Source organism: Scatophagus argus, chromosome 9 (genome assembly GCF_020382885.2).
Source record: "Scatophagus argus isolate fScaArg1 chromosome 9, fScaArg1.pri, whole genome shotgun sequence".
NCBI lineage: Eukaryota > Metazoa > Chordata > Actinopteri > Scatophagidae > Scatophagus > Scatophagus argus.
Window position 1 is genome coordinate 3,233,817 of NC_058501.1, and position 22,692 is coordinate 3,256,508.

General features: G+C 41.1%; 1 protein-coding gene and 1 long non-coding RNA gene across 2 annotated transcripts in view; one reads left to right on the forward strand and one right to left on the reverse strand.

Annotated features, from left to right (window-relative positions):
- The first annotated feature begins 1,754 nt into the window (after positions 1-1,754).
- Positions 1,755-6,333, forward strand: fzd1 (frizzled class receptor 1). Its single transcript, XM_046400559.1, has one exon. It carries the CDS (start codon positions 2,122-2,124, stop codon positions 3,781-3,783), a length of 1,662 nt encoding a protein of 553 aa, XP_046256515.1. The 5' UTR covers positions 1,755-2,121; the 3' UTR covers positions 3,784-6,333.
- Positions 6,334-17,342: 11,009 nt separating this feature from the next.
- Positions 17,343-22,692, reverse strand: part of LOC124065172 — a 33,482-nt gene continuing 28,132 nt past the window's right edge. The window contains exon 4 of the long non-coding RNA XR_006844372.1: positions 17,343-20,408. This is a non-coding gene — a long non-coding RNA (uncharacterized LOC124065172). The remainder of the gene's footprint in view (positions 20,409-22,692) is intronic.

Genomic DNA, 22,692 nt, shown 5'->3' on the forward strand with positions numbered 1-22,692 from the left:
TCATTACTTTCTAACTTGTCTTTCAGGACTTGAATAATCACCTGCAGATGTCTCTCTCCTCCGTCCAGCATTCTGTTCTATAGGTGTAGCTGATTATGAGTGTAAGCCTTTATTGCACCAACAGCTGAAAATTTAAATTTGTTATAGTCTGCCATCTATTGATGGGGGGAGTCGTATATTTGAATGGCAGTTCAATACACAGACAGATTCAGAAGTGGAACATATTTGTCTTTAACAGAACAGGGGAAAAACAGAAGGAACAGAATTCTCCATAGCAAAACAGATGAGGTGTTTTGGATGGATACTGTCTACAGTTGCAGGTGTCCAGTTGTTTCCATTCTTTGTTATATGATGCAAAACCCAAACCTTTCAGACATACCTGAGTTAATATGATCCTGCTCAGTGAGCACCTCTGCTGTGACTTTTCAGATTGATCTAAAATTCACCTGCATTATAGCAGAATTAAGGCGAGTATGATTTTCATAACATACAGAAATGACCTCCCAGAGCAGAAAGAAGGACAAGTTTAAAAATATAGAAGTTGTAGGTGGGTTTATACAGTAAGAAAATGGTCCTTTAAGATGCTTGGCATCGTTGTACATCCTGTATTCAAGTCAAAAACAGTGCAGAGATGAACTGAAATGAACCTTTGCAATCCAGGCATTCAGGAGAGAGAGACAGACATAGAGAGAGAGACGGGGAGAGAGAGAGAGAGAGAGAGAGAGAGAGAGAGAGAGACGGGGGGAGAGAGAGAGAGAGAGAGAGAGAGGGAGAGAGAGAGAGAGACGGGGAGAGAGAGAGAGAGAGAGAGAGAGAGAGAGAGAGAGAGAGAGAGAGAGAGAGAGAGAGACGGGGAGAGAGAGAGAGACGGGGGGAGAGGAAGAGAGAGAGAGAGAGAGAGAGAGAGACGGGGAGAGAGAGAGAGACGGGGGGAGAGGAAGAGAGAGAGAGAGAGAGAGAGAGAGAGAGAGAGAGAGAGAGAGAGAGAGAGAGAGAGAGAGAGATCTGTAAAGGCAGTCAAAGTGAGGCAGAGTTAAACAGGAAGTGTGTCAGTGCAGATGTAGTTTTGTAGTTTCACTGACAGGCCTAGCTGCACACTGTACTGTTAGACTTGGTAAGTGACAAGAAGATATGCATGATCATTCTTTTTTCCCGTTTGTTTATTTTATTGTTTAAAGCTTTGACAGATACTGATAGTACCAGGAGGAGACAAGTGTGTTTTGTGCCACATCAGGGCCCTCATACGTTGAAACTTTGCTACACTATTTGTTGACATCGTTGGGCCTGTTAAAACACAAAACTGAATAACTTTTACTAATAAAACATTTTCTTTGGTAGCCTAAAATATTTTTTGATTCATCTTTATGTAAATTCAGTTTTGTTTTGTTTTTTTGAATATTCTTAACTTTCGTAATCACAAATGCGACTATTTTTTCTATTAACAAAACTCCAAACAACAATGATAATTACTCACTTTATCTTTATTTTATATTTTTTTCTCTTTGACTCCTGTGTTGAAATCGGAGATTAAAATGTGCCCCTTTTCCTTGTCAATAAAGTACAGAAACAATTGTTAAAACATTGAATATAATTCAACCAGGTCACGACACATGCTAGCAGAGGGCATTAATCATATGTAATTTAAATACCTATAGCCAAGAAGTCAAACCTCTTTCAGAACTAGTCTGTATAATGCGGCTTTAGGGACTTTTATTTAGAAAGGTAGGACCGGAAGCGCCTTTGGATCGTTGTTTACTTGCCCTTACTGGGAACGTGTGAGGGAGCGCAGAACGGGTTTGAACCTCAGACCGACACGGTGTCGGGCATACTGAAAGCTGGAGCGGTCCCTTTGCTGAAGGAGTACACTTTGTTTTTCTGGATTTCATTCGGAGAAGTCCAGTTTGTTTCCTAAATCTGAGGATTTCTGTCACGTTGTCGCACGAGCTCGGTGCCGCGAGAAGCCCGATGAAAGAAACACTGAAATTCCACTGAAAGAAGCCGCGTTTACCTCCAAAGAAACCCCAACAAAGAGAATTCAAGGAAGTAGCCTGCTGCCTGGCGAGGTAACGTAAGTTAGTTAAGCAACAAATAGAAAGTGTGGCAGCGGAGAAATTCCTCATCATGGTTTACAACAGACTCCTTCGTGCGGGTTTGACTTTATTGTTTTTTATTCTGTGCCTAAACGTGGGGATTTTTCGAGTAAATGGGCAATACGGCGGCGGTGACCGAGGAATGTCTATACCGGAGCACGGATTTTGCCAGCCGATTTCCATTCCGCTGTGTACGGACATCGCGTACAACGAGACCATCATGCCAAATCTGCTCGGTCACACCAACCAGGAGGATGCGGGGCTGGAGGTCCACCAGTTCTACCCGCTAGTCAAAGTCCAGTGCTCTCCGGATTTAAAGTTCTTCCTCTGCTCCATGTATGCGCCCGTGTGCACGGTCCTCGAGCAGGCGCTGCCTCCGTGCCGCTCGCTATGCGAACGCGCGCGGCAGGGCTGCGAGGCTCTCATGAACAAGTTCGGCTTCCAGTGGCCCGAAAGCCTCGCGTGCGAGTCCTTCCCGGTCCACGGCGCCGGGGAGTTGTGCGTCGGGCAAAACATGTCGGACCGCACCGAGCCTGAAAGCTCCGGCCCGTACCCCACCGAGCGCACACTTTCTGACCCCATGCACGGACAGTTCAGGTGCCCGGCCTCGCTGAAGGTGCCTCCCTACCTGAACTACCGCTTCCTCGGGCAGGAGAACTGCGGCGCTCCGTGTGAGCCAAAGAGATCGCATGGGATGATGTACTTCAGCGAGGAGGAGCTCAAGTTCGCGAGGATATGGATCGGCATCTGGTCGGTGTTGTGTTGTGCGTCCACTTTATTCACTGTGCTGACCTACCTGGTGGACATGAAGCGCTTCAGCTACCCAGAGAGACCCATTGTCTTCCTGTCTGGCTGCTACACAATGGTGTCCATTGCCTACATTGCTGGATTTTTACTCGAGGACAAGGTTGTTTGCAATGACAGGTTTGACAATGACATCAGGACTGTGGTGCAGGGCACCAAAAAGGAGGGCTGCACCATCCTCTTCATGATGCTGTACTTCTTCAGCATGGCCAGCTCAATCTGGTGGGTCATTCTGGCCCTCACTTGGTTCTTGGCAGCAGGGATGAAATGGGGCCACGAGGCCATCGAGGCCAACTCTCAGTACTTCCACCTAGCAGCCTGGGCCGTGCCCGCGATCAAGACCATTACCATCCTAGCTGTAGGGCAGGTGGATGGAGACGTGTTGAGTGGGGTTTGCTTTGTGGGCATCAACAGCGTGGATGCCCTGCGGGGCTTTGTTCTGGCACCTCTGTTTGTTTATCTATTCATTGGAACCTCATTCCTCCTGGCGGGCTTCGTGTCCCTGTTTCGCATTCGGACCATCATGAAGCATGACGGCACCAAGACGGAGAAGCTGGAGAAGCTGATGGTGCGGATAGGAATCTTCAGCGTGTTGTACACTGTGCCGGCCACCATCGTCATCGCTTGCTACTTCTATGAGCAGGCCTTCAGGGAGCAGTGGGAGAGGACGTGGATCAGCCAGACGTGTAAGACGTACGCCGTGCCGTGTCCGGCTCAGAATCACCCCAACATGAGTCCTGACTTCACCGTCTTCATGATAAAGTATCTCATGACACTCATTGTGGGCATCACCTCCGGGTTCTGGATCTGGTCCGGGAAGACCCTCAATTCCTGGAGGAGGTTTTACACGAGACTGGCTAACAGTAAACAGGGTGAGACCACGGTGTAATGTGGTCTAACCACGTCCTTCACACAGACTGCTTCATGACAAACTGAATGATAATCCTCTTTATTATTTTCTTTCGATTTTTCTCGGACTTACAGGAGACACCTGTTATGTTTTTAATGTACATATACATTTGTGAGATTTTTGTAAGTATATATTTGTATTTAAAGATTGAAAAATCCTTTCTCTTTTTTTTTTTTTTTTTTTACAAAAAAACAACAAAACAAACAAAAAACAAACTCCTTTTTTCATACTTTGGACATAATGGAATTGTACTTAATCGTCAGAAAGAGCCAGCTGACCGTCAAGGATCCTGAGGTCTTGTGACCTGAATTACTGTGGACACCACTGGGAGTATTTCACATGGAGTGCTTGTGTCTTTGGTTAGCGAGCTGCCACTGAGTGGTGGGTCTATTCTAAGCAGAGTCCCGTGAAACCCAAGTGCTTCCTCGTGGCTCCCTCTTATCCTGATTAACCAGCTGTAGTTTGTGTCTGTTGTACAGCTGAGCAGCAGTTGCCTGGGTCTGAAGGGAAATGTCAGCAGTCTGGAAACAGAAACGGTGCACAGGTTGTGAATGTGAGTCATTGTGACAGATGGTTGTGGCCTGTAGCTCGGGCCTCGACAGTTATGACATTCCTTTCCAAATAAAGCACACATAATCGTGTCAGGGTCAAAGGACCACACCAGTGTTTTTGCATGTTTCAGTTCAGCTAATTATGTGTATTTTGCAGTTCTACCCACGCTTGGTCAATACAGATTTTTTAGTTTAGCTTTTTGTTCGAGTACAATTCATAAAACAACTTACAGACCCTCTAAATTTGCATGAGGTAACTCTGCATGATGTATGTAATGTAGGCAGAAGTGCAGATGGATTCCTTGCAATATGATGCATCAGTTTCGTAGCTTTGCTCGAAATCAAAGTGGATAAGATGTTCACAGAATTTTTTTTTTTTAACTGTGAAGTTTCAAAACTCCGCAAGTGGAGTGCAATCAAATGAACTGAAACTGAGGGCCTGCCTCGTGTGAAAGAAACATATTTTAAAATATTCTGCCTTTTTACAAAACAGCCAGCTGCAATTGAATTCATGTACTGTAAGGATCTTTAACATGCAGGAACACTAGTGTGTTTATTTGTTTATCAATGATTCACGACAGCATTAATATGCACAAATTTGTGTTCAGTCAGCTTTCTAAATTTAAACTTTACTGTATACAGTGCTGTGTGAGACCTCGGACACTCTTTGAATCTTTCCAGTTTTGCTACCTGATAATCTTGTTTTCCGTGTATTTAAATTCAAGAAACTGAGAAAACGTGCAGGTGCATGAGAGTATAGCAAAGATAATTAGTCAAATGATCAGTAAGATGTCTGAAAGAAAAATAACCATCAATCATATTGATAATTATTAAACATTTCATTTATGAGGCAAAAGCGCTAAATATCTGCAGATTCCAGCCTCTCACAGGAGGGTTTTTGAATGTTGATGGGATAAGACAAATTTCAATATGCGACTTTGTAATATTTGAATGGACATGTTCGTTTATTTTCTGACATTTAAAAAAAAAAAAATGATTACCTGAACAAATAATCAGAGACGAATTGTGTCACTCAGACATCTCGCATCTTATGCTGCTCTGTTTGGGTTTTAACTGTAGGTTTTCACTCAGCCGTGCAATCATTCTGACTTACATTGGCAGCAAAAGATAAGAGGTAATAGAATTCCGGTGCATTTTAGGGTTCGGAGGACCTGAGCATATTGTGGAATGTGACAGCTTTGTGGTCACAGGACAGGTTTCACAGGAAAGCTAAATGATCAAACTCCCCTTACTTTACCTGAGAGTACATACGAGGTACTGTGAGTGGAGCTCATGTTCTCAGTAAAGCTGTAAATGCACCTTCATTTGTTATTTCATGTTTTTTTCTGTGTATACCTGATGGTACAATGGATCTAAGTAACTTCATTAGAATTGTTCAAAAGTGTCCAATCTTCAGCACAGCACTGTAAACAGGATTCGGTCTGGAGTTGACAGCTGTTTGTTTGTTTTATTTTGCAAATATGGTGAATGCAACCAAACATATTGTTGGGATTTTTACCAATACATTTGCTTAATCTTGTGGTCGAACGTGTCGGTGGTTGTTGGCTCGGATTGATCTACAGGGCGATCCTGGTGAACGTTGCTGTGTGTCTGCGCAGTGGGACTGAAGAGCACCCAGCATGTCTTCCACTGCAGGAGAAAGGAAGCCTTGTGTTGAAATGCAGAACGGCTGCTGTCAGTGCAGCTCGGCTGGCTCGCATGCACGCGCGCACACACACACACACACACACACACACATCATGACTTGTGTTCCTGTCAAATGCTCCTCCACACGGTGCTTCCGGTTCATAATAATCCTTTTATTGTGTTGACGGCTCTACAATAGTCACAGCTTTGAAGTAATTTCCTTTGCATTTGCTATGAAGAGAACCTTTATATTTATAGAAAAGAATCTTATATATACACACTACATTGATTGCTTTATGAGAATAAAAACAATCTCACCATTGCAACTGTACTTTGTAAAATGTCTTTATTTCTTCAAATGATAAAGGAACAGAAATGTTTGCCTTTAAAGGGCAGATTAATACATATGTCAAAAGTGTGTGAGGAAGGGATTGCTTCAAGGACAGTAAGGAGAAATTACTGCAACCTGCTCTCTTTGTACATAGAGACAGCAGTGAAAAGTAAGAATAGTGCTGAGGTACTTGTATTTACTTAAGTATTTCCATTTGCTGCTACTTTATATTCCTGCTGCACTACGTCTCATATTGTAGTTCATGTGTACCTGCAGTTTATTTACACCTTGCAATTACAAGCTGTTTCAAGCAACAAGAGTTTTAAGAATATGTGAGTCTTTTGTAAAATATGATGCATTTTCAGGGCACAAAATGTGCTGAATGTCCAATTTTATTAAGAGACAAAATTTCCCAGGGCTGTAAGAATATTCCAACCTGTTAATGCCAGATTCCTTCCTGGAGAATTTTTAAAGAAGAAGAAGAAGAATTTCTATAATGTGCTTTTATTCCAGTACAGGCTGTGAATGCTTCTTTCACCACTGAGCTGGACTTGAACATTGCTCCTGACCCAGAAGAGTACTGAGCAGCACTAGATGCTGAGTCCAATGTGGCACCAGCCTCACATCGAATCATCAGAGCTATGCAATGATGCAGCTTTACATTCACAACAATGACGTCAGAGAGCAAAGCTTAGAGTGCAGCAGCTGTGAAGGAAATGCGATCGACCTGAGGTCAGCTCTTCTGACCAAACAATCAATTAATTAGGTAGATAATGGGCAGATGAATCCATAATGATAATCCATAATCCATAATAATCCATAACAAACAATAATCATCAGTCCCAGGGGACAGTTTGCCACAGTAACTGCTCTTTTAATGCTTTAAGTACATTTTCCTTCCCTACATAACATTTCATTGCAGTATAGTGTAGTAGTTGCTGTATGAAATTGAAACCTTTGGGATTTTCAGTGATTACTTTGTGAGCACAGAAAAACTACAGCTCTCGTGAAAAACACTGCAAACACTGCAGGGCGGGTACTTTGGTCATCTTAACTTGACGACAGCCATATTTATGAAATTCACCGATGCTTTCTTATAAGCAATTCTCCCACTTTACAGCTGTATTTTCTGCTGGCACAAAAATTCTACAGTGTTCAGTCCTCTTTGTCCTGCTGTCATTACAGACATGTCTGAGCTGACTGCAGCCCCTTGACTCGCTCACTGGCTGCCTCTTGCTCTGTGTCCAGCCGTGACTTTCAGTCCACGGCAGTTATGAGCTTATGCCAAATGGGATGTGAAGAATGCGAACAGAAAAATTAAACAAACTGCCTTATTTTTGAAAAAAGTGCCTCCAAACATATGAAACGACCTACATGACATACAGTTGAGAAGAGCTCTGTTCCAAGGCTGCGTTTTAGTTAGGTTTACATATTAATGTAGTTAGAAATGTCAGTGCAATTTTGAATTTGTTTTCTTACTACTGGATCAGAACCCAGTTTTCTCGTTTTGGTTCTCTATATCAGTTTCACCTCTGTTTTTGCAGTTTAACGATAGTCCTGGCCTATGTTAGCACAAAGACAGGCTGCAACAGTTTGCAAGTTTGAGCTTTGTATAATAGTATAATAAATAATAATGTATGTTTGAAATTGAAGTAAAAGTAGAGGTATAAGTAGCCAAATGTAGTCGGAGTATTAAACATTACCGTACTCTAGTATTGGATTGTTAGCTTTAACTAAGGATAACAAATGCAATAAAAAGTGCAATATTTACTCTTGAAATATGAAGTTTAGAGTACCAGGAAATGAAAATACTCAACTACAAGTACCTTAAATTTGTAATAAGTAATTACTTTCCACAATTGTCTGGTAGGTTCTCCCAGTATTTGTGCCAAGCCAAGCTAAACACATCCCATAGCTACAGTATTGCTGTACTGAACACACAGACATGAACCTGATATCAGTATTCTTATCGGAGTCTGAAAATAAGAAAGCAAAGAAGCTAAAAGGAGTATTTACCATATTGCAAGGAAATAGTGTAAAAACAAGGAGTTTCAGCTTTTTTGTTGGCTCAGACTCAAACAGATTTGTAACTCATCGCCTGCTTCTCTAGAATGCAGCCCTAACCCTATACGAAACCCTGCGTGTAGTCGCACCAGTAACTGCAGCACCTAAAAAAAAAGCATTTGACGGTCGTGCTGCAGCCATGCTCGTGGGTCAGCTGCGCAGTCATTGTTCCCGGCTGCTCCTCGCACCATGCTGCTACCCGCTACATCAGTTACACGGCTTTTAAATTCACCAGCACGAGGCCCTTTGAGCTCTGACATGGATTGTCGTATGCATATGACAACTGTGAAGACCGGCCTTCTTTGTTAGAAACTGGAACATATTTCTGACAGAGTAATAGTGAATAGTCAGTGTGTTTCTCACGGTGAGTCAGTCGCTGCCTTACAGGCTTACCACTAGTTTTATTGTATAGCATCTGCAGAGGACTTCTTGTGAATTTCATCTCCCACGTGGTCATCAGCAGCAGGAGAGAGAGTGAGAGACAGGAGATACAAAACATGGAAAACACCGCGAGGAGTTAGCGCTTGGAATGCTGACGTTCTGCAGCCTTGTGTTCATTATAACTGAAGCTGTGGTGGGGTTCGGGGCTCACATCTGGTTTTGTTGTGTGGCTGGATATGAACATTGAGCATGTTGTTTTACATATGTCATGCTTTTTGGGTGGCTTAAGATAAAATCAAGCAACAAGAATGTTCTGGCTCCTTCAAGATCTATTTTGTAAAAGCAACAAAGCAACAGTGCGTTTTTTTTTATTTGGATAGATGGTCCTCAGGTCACACGTACTGTTGAACCTACAGGAATTGTTACGTGAAGCTACGTTCAGCTTTACAGAAATTTATAGTGAATCTGTCCAGCTGCAACTTTACTGTTTTGATCCACTGTCACAGCTCTCTGAGTGACAGACACAGACAGCTGTTTACAGAGGAAAAGCTCTAGAAAGTTTGATCCGATTTATCAGCCACTGATTATCTGCTGATTTTCATTCTAAATAGTTTGACTGTTGGCCTCCACAAAGGCAGATCGGACAAACACAGACAATTTGTTCATGTGCTGCTTAAATGCCATAGTGAACTGCAAGGCCCAAAGAGTGGAGTGGAATCCTTAATTAACCAGGCTACAAAAAATATGTTTGAGATAAACAATCTGTCACTGAGCAAATGATAAATGATGAATTGAACCAACCACTGACCGCATTGGAGCATGTCTTCTCATGACATACACCATAATCAAGACCATATCAGGTCATTTTGGGTAGTTACATGAGCTGAATTGGCTGTCTCACAAGACATTATCTGAAGCCATTTTCTAGTTATGTACACAGACAATGACTTGGTACATAGCTAAGGGTATCAGTATGGTATGTAGTATATATGGTGAAAATGCTAAAGGAAGTCATATTTTCTCCTCTGAATGAGGAGGCAATTAAGAAATCATTTTGCAATAAAGGACAAGACTACATATTTAACCCTGTTAGAAAGGGCGGATTTGCAACCCAAAACAAGAATCCAGTAATTTGTTGCTTGGTTGGTTTTGGTTTGTATTAAAATCTAATGTATTTAATGAAAAATAGTAATTGATGAAATAAAGCAAAAATGTAGCTGTGCATCGTGGGTCAGGTCTCAAATTTGACTTTAATTGGGTTATGGATTGAAGGTATAGGTAGAGGCCCGGATGGGGTTCCAGTTTTAAGCCAGTGTAGATCTCATACAGTATGGAGTAGCTCCCTTAGGTGGCAGAAGACCGCAAACTGACTTTGCTTGTGCTCGGTGTTTCTGCTTTCGTGCCTCTCCTCTTACTTTTCAGCAAGACTTGCTACTGCTGTGGGCCTTTTTAGACCCGCCTGGTGTCTTCAGCCTGCTCCGATGAGCATCACCTTAGGGTGCACTTTATGAAGAATGTTAAACTAATTGGTTGCGTCACCGTCCAGCTTAACTAGCCATTAGCGGAACCAGTTCCGCAAGTTTTTCCTCCCCTAGGCGAAATCAGAAAGCACAGATACTCCCAGCAAGGCGTGTACTACTGCTGCCACGTGTTTCTGTTTTTACGTGAATTGCCTCAGACACAAAAAAAGAAAAAAAAGTCCTTATTTGAACATGTCAGAGACAGTGTTCAGATCGTCATGGCTGTTGTTGCCTTGTACAGCCAGGAAAGACAGAGGTTTCAAAACCTGAGACAAACAACTTGGCTTAACTCTACCTTATGGCATTTTTAGCTTTGACTTATAACAACTTTAATGGATCATGCAAGTGTTTTGCAATTTTTTGCAAAATTACTATAAATTACAAACAGTTATAAATTACTTCTTACCGTTTTCCAAATTTAGTGGTGTTTGTCCTTCTTTTCAGGCAGCTAATGCTTTCAGTTCATTCAAAGATGATATGACAATCAACTTGCAAAGGGAGGTAATCCATCAAAGTGAATATAATGTATGTTCAGTATTTAGACTGGTATAGTGCAGCATGGTCATACAGAAATAGACTAATAAAGGACAAACATAGTTTATTATGCCTTTCCATACCTACTTCTCAGACAATTACTAAGACTTCAGGGACAGGAAGACACGAGAGTCGGGCATCACCAATGGAGGAAAATGGCCTGTAGAGCTAACCATTGTGGAACCAGTACAAACCGTGACATTTTTCATAAGTTTTATTTCATTAATATTTAATTGAAGTGTGTTTTACCATTAACAACAATTGAAAAGGAAAATAAGCTTAGAAACCTGAGAGAAACTTACACCTGTATGTGTACTGTGTACAGCAGTATTTAGCAAGGAAGTTTAACAGGTGTAATAAGATTTCCTTTCTTGACCTTTTGTGAGTGTTTTGTTTACTTACTAGACTAAATCCTAAGAGAATTTGAGAACCTCAGCAAACAAACCTCTAGAGGTACAAGGTGGTATTACAAGGCAGAGCAGGCCATGCTGGTTAGCTTGCTGATTTAGGGAGATTTCTCTATAGATATTTCTGCAACACAGTACACAGACACCTTTGACACAACGTCAGCACTGTTGACCTTCTGCTGATAATGTTAATACATTTTTTTGAATGTTTAAAACTAAATTTTTGGCCATGTCTTACAAATTGCACATGTCGGTGTTGTACTTGACCAAATGTACATAGTTATTTTCCACCACTCAAGCAGGGTTCAAGTCACTGACTGGATTTACATTATGTGAAAGGATGCTTGAAACATGGTAAAATGTACAGTGCCCCTCAGAAAATGGTCAACAATAATGTAAAATACACATAATAATGTACAGTATGTGATATGCTAAAGCTTACTTTAACTGATCCTCTTTTGATTCTAATTACTGCAAACAGCCAGTGTATTCTCAGACTGCATGTTTTTTCACAAGATATACACACAACCCATTTGTACATGAAACAGAATTTTTGAATACAATTGCAGTGAGTGGAATATTCTATAAATAAGAACCATAGGCCTCAGGAAAATGGACCTACACTGTTCTTTTTTTTCCCAAAGGTTTCTATTTTACTCCTCACTGTTGAATTTCAAACTGCCTTTGGGTCAGCAGTGTGTTTCTGCAGCTCTCCTCTTACCGCAGTAGCAGCAGCATCTCGCCAAATGAGCTGGCACCATGCTGCCTGACACTGTGAACTCCACCTGCCTGTCTCCACCTGTGGATGACTGATGTGTTGTTTTATATACTTCTTAAGCTGTCTCTCACTCATACACCCACGAATGTCACTGCCTATGCTGTGCAAGTCAGATCACTGCCTTTCACTCGTTCTCTTTTTTATCTCCTTTCCTTCCTTCAGCTGTTGGTTCCCTGCACTGACAGACAACGGTTACATGCATGTGTTCACATATCATTTGCATTACAATTTAGATAAGGGCTTCTGAATCCCTAAACCTATACGTGATAATGCCGGTGTGGAGATTACAACACAGTCGGAGCAGAGAGAGGCCCTGCATTTGTCCCTGAGGAGTTGTTGTCAATTCTTTAGTGCAAATCATAATGAAGGTTTGTGATACTGTGTGACGGTGTTATCAAAGATCTCGCTGTTAAGCTTTTCTCTAGAGAAACGTAGAGGGAGCAGCTCTAAACACAGTGTCAATCACAAGGGCACTGTGTCTTCTGAGATGGAGGGGGGTTGTGTGATTATTTTTCACAGCTCCCACCCATATCTCCACTCTCAACGCCTGCCCAATCCACTCTCTCTCTCTCTCTCTCTCTCATTTGCTTTCTTCTTCAGTCTACATGAAACCACAGAGTCGAATCCACTGTTCATGAAAATTTCAATTACTGCTCTTCTGTCATGTTTGAAGCCTCTGCACATCTTCAGACCCAAAACACTTCTTACACTCTCGGAGTGCAGTTTATTTAAAGCAGCTTTTGTTGTTTATGTGGGAGAAATATGACCTCACTCATAAAACTCAACTGCCCGTGTTTTGTAATGGCGCTTATTTTGTGGTGTGTCCTGCACCTTTGACACTAGTCAGTCCTTTTTGGCTGATTGAGCAAGTTGAATCGATGGTTAAGTCCATCAGGGAGGGAATCACTGATTGGCTGCTCAGCTAAGCGAGTAAGTGCACAAAAAGAGAAATGGAAGTTAAGAAAGTAAGCCAACTAAAGACTAAAGTCAAGATTGCATACACAAGGGCAAGAAGATTATTCCAAGGTTCTCACCATCACGTGGCTTCAGGAATGAAGCAGCTGAAGACCAACTGAAACCATTTAGAGTGGTGCAGTTTGTATATGTGCGGCCCTTTTGGAATAATGAATACAGACTACCATCACCCACTGGTACTGAGAGTTATTTCCTCCCGTGCAGGCGCACTGTGTGCTAGTTGGTCATTGGTTGCGGTCTTCACCATGTTTTTACAGTTGCAACTTTTTGGCATCAACACAATTTGATGTGAGGCTACACAACAATTGGCCTTTGTCTCTTTGATGTTGGCTTGGTGTGTCTGGGGCTAAAGAAGTTGACCGGAGCTTAAACATACAGGACCAGCCTAGCTTAGCCTGGCTGGCTTGGTTTTGTCCAAAGTGAAACAATACGCCCGCCAGTCCCTGACTAATTAACACACCGATTCCGAAATTGTTGAATCTGTATACAAAGAGCTTTGTGCGTGGAGGCAGCACTTCTGTACAGAATCTTTTGCTAGTAGGGGTTACCAGAGTCAATGAGTCCAGGTTTTGGTATAGGTCTGTATCATCTCAATAGTACCAGACCTGACAACATCACTGCAGTGTGTAGGCTCTCTGGATGCAGCCAGCTTCCAGTCTTTGTGCTAGGTTAGGCTAACCACATTAAGTTGATTTTAGTAATTCTATGAAAACGACTTACAGGGACTTGACACTAGTAACAGATGTTCTCTCACCATTAAAATAAGGCCACTTTAACATACATGGTGTAGTTGCTGTTTTGTGCCGTTGATGATGATGTTGCACATGTACTGTATGTTGTTTAGACATTTACCAGATTATCAATTTGAAATCCAAACATCTCCAGCGTCTAGGCATTCACTGTTTGTTTTGGAGATGTTCCATCAGTGTGTCCTGTCATCAGCATAGAGCTTCACTGATGGTACAGCACCTTCACCTACAGTGCTGCCTCCAGTTGTCAGATCAGGTTCTGGAGGTGGATTCTGTATGGAAAAGATTTACTCCAGTTTAATACAGTTTATCCTAGTATATGCCAAGAACTGAAAAAAACAAAACTGAAATATTCCCAAAACATCCATCTTTCCGACATTCTTTATTAATAAAGTGTTTTTATTTTAGCCAAAGAAACCGGTGGGTGTTCACTAAGGATACAAAGATAAGTTTTAAAAACACAGATATGTTGATCAGCCACATATGTATTCAAAACTAAAGTCAAAGAATTTCAGTCTGCCTCCAGTTGTTCAATGCTGTGTGTCACAGGACCTTAACTGATCCCCAGAGGGAAAAGAAAAGGAATAAAGCTGAAGAGAGGAAACCTATCAAATTCAATTTTTGTGTGCCTGTTCTCTCCATGTCTGAGGCTGAGGTGAATGAAACTATGCGAGCATGAAATTCCCTAATGGAAGCCGTCTGTTTTCAACCTTCACTGTTTCTTAAAGAGCCACAGATAAGAGCCACGAGGAGAAGAAAGACCCGAGTTTCATGCCTTTAAGAGCTACAAGGGAGGAGGAAAACTGTCAGAACGGAAGAGTCACATGCTTTTAATGGTTCAAATCAACTGGTGTTCATATTTTAGTGGTTTCATAAAGACTTTATGGGTCCACAGTAACCAGGGATGTCGTGAGGGATAAACATACCACTTTTATTTTTGGAAGAGAGTTTCACAGAGTTCAGTTTAAAATACACTGCACTGTTAGATATCATCCATGTCATGTTTGCCGCATGACACATTTGTTGTTTAGAAAAAAGTACTTTGCCAATATATTGTGCAATTTTATGATTTTCCTCATCAAAGCCAAAGGGAAGGAGCAAAACTTTTTTCTGCAAAGATCCCACAACATCTCTCAGCCAAAAAGCTGCAGTGGACAGTTCCTGTTCAATGAACAAAACTATGCAGTGATCACTGGTGTGCGTTTTAACACACTCTCACAAACCTAAGATAAGATAAGATAATCCTTTATTAATCCATCAGATTGTAGCTTGTTGAAGAAATAATACTTTAAAGGGGAGCTGACGGTACAGGAAGGGAGTGATAGCAACGAGGGGGAACGAAATGCAACAAAGCATTACAGCTCATGATAACCCACCTGGGTGCCCCAGAATGTAGCTTCCAATAGTCAATTAGGTCAAGCAAAATATTGCAGAGAAGGACTTTGAGATCCTAAGATGTTTTTGTTTTTTTAATGTATCTTTTTCTGTTTCTTTATTGGTATAACAGAACTATATATATTCACAGTCAGTTTACCTTCTCTATTGCACATTTCAGAGGTACATCAAACACTTACTAAGTTTAATCATCTAAAATACAGAAAAACACTTTCAATAGTAACATGACAATGTTACAGTTATGTTTCACTGCTGTTTACCTGGCTAACGCTGTTGAAGTGTCTCATTGATTTAGTGATCTTTATACTTACTTACTAGTAATAAGCACCAAATAAAGTTTTGGTTTTGTCATTTAATATTTTTCTCTTATTATGAATGGACAATTTTTATTTAAATGTAAGTGCAGTTTTGCACTTTGTATTAAAAGTTTTACGCAGTGAAATATTTCAGATTGTAACCCTTTGCTGCGTTGGCTGTTGTTCATGTTGAGACGAAGGGCTGCTTGCTTTAAACCCTTTCCTCATTACCTGCACTTTTCCTCCCTGAAGTCTTTTGACTCTTCTTTGTTTGGGCTCATGACCTGAGGTGTAAACTGTGCACATGTGGTGCAGAATGTCTACACCATATTTATACTACCACGAGGTTTATGGGTCAATTGGACCTGGATGCTTTAATGCGGTGGTTCCCAAACTTTTTTTAAGAAGTACCCCAGCAGTTCTGTCTGAATAGCCCTTCATCAACACCACCAGCTATGTTCCAAATATGATATATTATGATATTTTACTATTAAAATGGTGAAGGGGTGGAGGTGGGATGCAAATATTCACAGGGTTGAACAGACAGCTGAATGACAGTGGAGAGAGAGAACACTTTTAAAATTTGACAGGTTGCTAGCAATTGGCTGTAGGGGAAATGTGACAGGTTGTGATTGGAAGAGGAAAGAATGACATAGTGGAACTAAAGGATCTCGACTTAACGGGCATGCGCAAAGAGGTAGTCTTCCTGATTGAACTTTGACAGTTTCATTTCATCTTCACTGTTTGTTTGCTGACTAATTTTACTTGCAGTAATTTAACTGGTAAAAGACTCCATATGTGGATCTACATTTTAAATCAACAATCTACAATTTAAATAAATTCAACTTTTTGAAATTTCTAGCTCACCCCTCCTAGCTCACAACTTTAGTGTATGCAAACAGTTCCACAGACAAGTAATAAAAGTGCATCTGTGATGATTTGTTCTTGCTATGGCTTGATTTATTGTGTTAACTGGTTCTGCATGGGCTGTCAAAGCAAAAATGAGTGTTGCCACTCATGCCGGAGAGGATTTTGCCAAGGTCGTTTTGGCAGATTTTTTTTATTCTTGTACGAGTTAAAACACACTACTTGTATACTTCTTCTGTTTTTTTTTGTTTTTTTTCTTTTTCTCAGTTTTAAACTTGACTTTTTAGAGGAGCTTGATCAACCAATCAGCTTGATTACACTCCCAGATCAGAATCAGAATCCGAATCAGAATTCCTTTATTTATCCCTGAAGGGAAATTCTTTAAATAATAGCTGATAAGATAAGATAGCTGGGAGGTACATCGGCTCATCCTGTGGAGAAAACTAATAAGGTGAGGAGATTAAAAACAACATAAAAATACAATAAATACATATATTATAAATCAATGGAATAATAAAAATGTATCTACAGTGAGTGTAAATGGAGTTACATGTAAGACTATTTCGAGAAAGTGAAAATACCTGCATCCATTCATTGAAAAATGTTGTTATCAACATAGTTTCTGAGAAAGGAAATCCTCATTAAATAATTGTTAAATACAGCACATCACTGTACCAAATGTTGTATTGTATTCCTCTTTGTGTCTGTTGTTGAGGATTTCCCTCGTCAGTGCTTCATAACAAGTGCTGGAACTGTAAGGGGGGTTTCTGTGAAGCGACTGAGCCCAGAGCTCTGTTTTCTCCAGTGAGCTCTGTGAGGTGGAGCAGAGACAGAGGCAGAGCTGTCCTAATGGGAAACACAGATCTGGGTATAAATATCCACACTGCAGTGCTCTCTGGTGTGTGTGTGTGTGTGTGTGTGCATTGCCAGGAGGGGGAGGAGCAGGGGGGTTTATGCCAGCACACTCAAGGCTATGGTGAGGGTAATGAGAACCATGTTGGTGGGGGTTAGACCTTGATAAATGACTCATTCCATCACAATGCTCCATACACAAAATGCAGAGAGGAATCATATATGAGATCTCACAGCAGTAGGTTGACATCTATATAAAGCTTTCTATTTAATCTTTTACAATCTGAGCAACATATTTCATAATTATAACCAAAAGAATATGCTGCAAACAGTGTTAAATATACATACATCTCATTTATTTACAAATTCACATAGGGCAGTATTTATTTTCGGCCTAATGTTATGTAATCTTGTTTTTTAATTCAGTGTAGTTCATGCAACACTCATATTCATTTCAACTTCCTGAGCTGCACAGTACAACCAGTACAACACTGGTGCAGTGCCTGACGTGTTTTGTAAAGGAGGTCAGTGCATGTTCAGTACAGCAAAGAAGGCTCTCATTGGGTCAAGGATATAGTAGCTGGGATTCTTTGGATTAGTTTTCGGGTTGTGGTTCTGTCCCTTCAGCTCTCACACAGAGAACTGCAACCAGCTTATGAGCTCATACAAGCTGATTGGACAGTACCTAACTGGTACGACATGATAGAAAGCCAGGTAAGCAAATGATGAGAAAAGAGGAACAAGTAAAACAGAGATGAGGATCTGGTGGGAGAAGAATTGTGAACTTATGTGTCAGGTGGCCAAACAGTGGACTCCAATGGGAGACCCAGGTTTTACTGTTTCTTCTGTCTTTTTTCTTGTGTTTTTGTGTTCTTGTGTCTTTTGTGCCCACTAGATGTCAAAAGCACTTCATCAGGCCATCATCATGCTCAGTGGTGGTTGATTAGCAAATGAGGATCAGCTGGGCAGGACACAGCAACATCAAGAGCTGCTGAAGAGGTGTGCCTGTGCAGACAAGAAGAGGCTAAACATGCAAGTGATAGCTGGGATTCTTCTAATTTCTCTTTACTTTTGCCTCTTCATCCTCCTTTTCTCTTCCGTCTTCCCCTCTGTGAAATTGATCTTTGCGTGTCATTTTGAAGGCATCTCAATTCCTAAAATGCATCTCAAGGAGAGAGGAGCTGTGTCAGAGGAGCTTCAAGTTTCCATTTGTATCCTTTGCATAAGTCTTTTCAAAAGAGATGTGTAAAGGAGGTGCCACAGCTGGAGTATACAAACCATGGTGGGAGCAGTACTTGACGAAAACTTCTTTTGTATTCATAAATTGTGTTGAAATGATGAAAACGTGCCATCAAACTTTCTACTTTAAACTAGTTAAACTTAAAAATGAGATGATTCGTCTGACAGTGTTATGCTAGAGCTAAAATTTCATTTCAAATACATTTCTTACATATCAGTGCTGAAGTAGTCAATTTATTCATTAATAAGCCAACAGAAAATGAAATGACAACTGTTCAGATTTTCTAATTATGGATTTAATCATTATTATTAAAGCAAAGTTTTCTTCAGATGCCTGCTTTTGATTTACTGTATTTAGACACTGAACTCAAAGAAAAAAGCCAGTAATTGGACTTTCAGTTAATTTTTTCTATGACTAGTCAGACATTTGGCCTCAGTAATGTTGATAGACGCTGATATTTCATCTGTGATGCAGACTCTCTATTGCATCTCTGATTCAGACTCAACACCACCTTGTGCACCAGGCTGAAATGAGATGAGAGCAAAGCCTGCCTCCTTCAAAAAGCTTTATCTCTCAGATATCATTTTTGGCTGAGCAGTAAGAACTTGGATGGAGGGAGATGGATTGTGTGGTATTAACACTGTGTGAGGCCTGAGCAGGAAACTCAGCCAGAGTGTGGCTGGCAGCTTCATCACAGGCTTGGGAAGTGAACAATCTGCAGTGTGACTGTTGTGATTTATACAGAACAGCTGTCAAGGGGGGTCGAATCATAGCACAAGTAGCAGTCAGTGACTTTCAGTGAACAGACAAAGACCTATTTATTTTGTTGTGTCTTCTCTATTGGAGATGGATGTGCTTTGTGATGAGCCCCAAATACTGCAGCCCTCTCTGAGAGAAAGGGAGAGTTGGAAAGAGAGACTTCAGAGGGTAAGAAAGGAGAGAGGGATAGAGCAAGACGTGGAATCCCCGACCGGCACCAGCCTTTATTAGTGGCGTCCCAGTAATATAACCACCTCTCAGAGGACAGCCATAGAATTTCCTGTTCCTTCCAAATCTCGGCCAAAAATGAGGCCATCGTTACCTCTGGTGAGGAGAAACCCTGCCGCAGCCCATAGAGAGGAGAGAAAAAACACAAATTGAGCCAGGCTGGCTTCACACCAGACCTGCAGCATGGGCAAGGAGCTCTGTGTTTTCCAGTCCTGTACTTCCATAGTTTTTTTTCCATGTGGCATCTTCTTTGCACAGTCCAAGTGTTAAATGCTTTGATTTCCCTTTGTCTGTACACCATGTCCATCTTCATTCAGTCTGTTATTTTGTGGGTGCACACAGACATTTTTTAAATAAATAGTTTATTTAAGAGTTTTCTTAATTCAGACAGAGCCCTTTGAGACACTATAAGGCACATAAGAGAAATTGTGCAAATGAGCCAAAACCATAGTAGGAAATGGTTTTACTGGCTAGCTGAAGTTTGGGTCTAAGACAAGAGTCAAGAGACAAGAGAGTCCACTGGCAACAGTAACTGTTGGTAAAATGGATTTGAGCTACAAACATACATTTGCATCTATATTCCAACATTTTATTTAGAAATCAGAGTCATTAACCTGTTAGGGGGTCACATGGGCGAAAGTAAGTGACTGGCCCCCATTGAGGCCCCTCACAAAAATTCTTGTTGTCCAAGGCTCACAGAAAAACAGCTTCCCTAGCTCAAGTTTTTCAAGTATCCTGTGATTTATGTGAACCAAATGATAACATGAAATAAGAAAGATATTAAAACTACATGTGGAAATATGGCCCTTTGTTTAGACGGGGCTTTAAAGTTTGGTGAAAACTCTGGGGCCACATTGCCCCAGCCCTTTCAGTTTTTACCAAACCAATTTGCTGTATAATTATCAAGTCATCACAGGGTATTTTCCCGAAAGAGAACCTCCGGCCTTCAAAGGTTCTGGTGGCTGTGGTCTCCTCTGTCTGGTTGGTGATCCAGCCTTGTTAGTAGAAGCTTTCTGACAATTCCTCCAACCTAAGTTCACAAAAAAATTCTCCTTACAAACAGCTTACTTGTTTAGGAAGGTTTCAATGACATCTCAATGAATCTTCCATCAGAATATTAAATTTGGGTCATGTGATATAGTCATATATGGGAGGAGATGGTAACTCCTGTCTCTGTTCAAAGATGCACTTCTCAGACCTGTTGCCCCCTTTCTCTGTCATCCTTCTCCTCAATGATAGGATGTGTTCTGTTTGCAAGGCTCCTCAGCACTAATCTTTTATGTGGTTTGGTTTGTCAACCCATTCTCATCCCAGCTTGACACACACCGCTGCTTAGTCACACCCAGGTTCCACTTATCTGGACGTACATGGTACCCTTTAGCATCTGCGTCCAGTGGTCAAAGCCTTTTATCTGTTCATCCCTTGCGTCTCATCTAGATACACAAGGTACCCTTAAGTGTCTGTGGCCAATACATTAAACCTTCCTGCCCCAAAACTTTTCTAACATGTGCTCAACCTGAAACAGCACTTTGGTCAAGTTAGTTAAACTATGTGGTTAGGTTAAGGAGAACATTGGTGGTGTGTGTATGGTTACACTGTTGTTGTGAGTGAAAGTCGTGTGTGTGGTCACATAAGGGTAGCTTCTTCAACTGGATGAGACACACAAACGGCAGTTTTTGATGAGCTGGGAATGACACTGACATTTTGGAAGAATTGCGCTTTTTTCCGTTATGGATGGAACAGTTTGCAGTTACAATAACAGAGGGATAACTAATAGCTTTTAACACAATCTTTGTTTAAAACTTTTCCTTATAGTCCATACGTTTAGTGTATCCCTGCCTTGAGTATTTTATCTTAAAATTAACATGCCCTCTCTGGGCAAGTCAGCATTGCCATTTTGTGCTATTTAACCGAGTCTATGATCTTTACTTGCTTTACTGCTTGAGGTCATGTACACACCATGGTCATGCTTTCCCTCAGCGTTTTATAATGGAGACTGCAACTGACATCAAATCAGTGGTTTTTGTTTGTTTTTGTTCCCTTCTATTGGAATATGAGCACCCTATAGGGTATGAGGGTGTCCTATCCGGTCTTTGTTGTTGTTAAACTTATCATGAATGGATGAGTGTTGTGTTTGTTTGAAGCACAGGCCCTGAGGCTAAAGACGCTCAGAATGACAGGAAACTCATTCATGCATCTCCTGCTGAAATCTGACACCCGAGTCACCGAGGCACCACGCCACAGCCCAAATATCTGCACTCACTCAACAAACCAATTACCCACATATCTAGATTAGACCATTTATAAAGAGAAGGAAGTCAAATGGTGCCAAGACTATTTCCTCTCATTTATCCAGTTGTAAAACGAGCCTGCTCACATGGTATTTTTCTGCCATGAGGGTCAGGAGATCTTTCCATGTCTTTCTTTCTAGTTCTTACTTTCTCAGTTAAAGCTCCATAACTCTAAACACTGCCTGGGCCATTCTTCCTGATTCATGAGCAGACAACCTTGCACAACATGGACTATGATACCTCAGAAATGCCCACCGGTTACTTTGGAAACACCCACTAGGTGAGTAGTTACACAATTTTCCAATGTTCTGGCCGGGTCCTACAGTTTCAATGTGATTTCTTCCAGCCTGACTACTGTTTTACTGTTTCAGTTCCAGCAAATCACATTTGCATAAAGTTTGTGGTAATTATACTTTATATATATATTATATATATTTTGCTTTTCTTTTCTTTTTTAATAATAATAATAAACTGGAGGATTAAGGCCACATTTCCATCTGGTATCAACATGTGATCTGGATCTGAATCTGTTATCTGGATCATAACATCCAACCCGGGGGGCTTTGTATTCACATCTGGTGTATAAAAGTGTCACACTGTGATCTTATCTCAATATCATAATTAGTTACATGGGGCTGGCATGGTCATAGCGCATCCCAGGAAGCAATGGCTGGAGATGATTCATTTTAATCACTTTTTTTTTTTTTTACAAGGAAGGCTAACTATTGATGCCACTTGTAGCTATTGCTGCATTTGTTTAAGCTAGCAGCATGAGGTTAAGTTAGCTGACTTTTCGACTTGCTTGTAAGACTTGTTTTTGAAGAAACAGGTCAGCAGGGCACGTTACATTTACACCTGTCTACGATATGATCACAATGTGACCCAAAACACCTCCAGATGTGGTCTGACAGTTGGATTCTGATTACAATTAGTTCTGTGTGCACTGACACCATGCAGTAACATGCTTTTATTCTGTCCAGATAAAATATCCAAAAACAAATTGCATGTTCTTACCAGATGTAA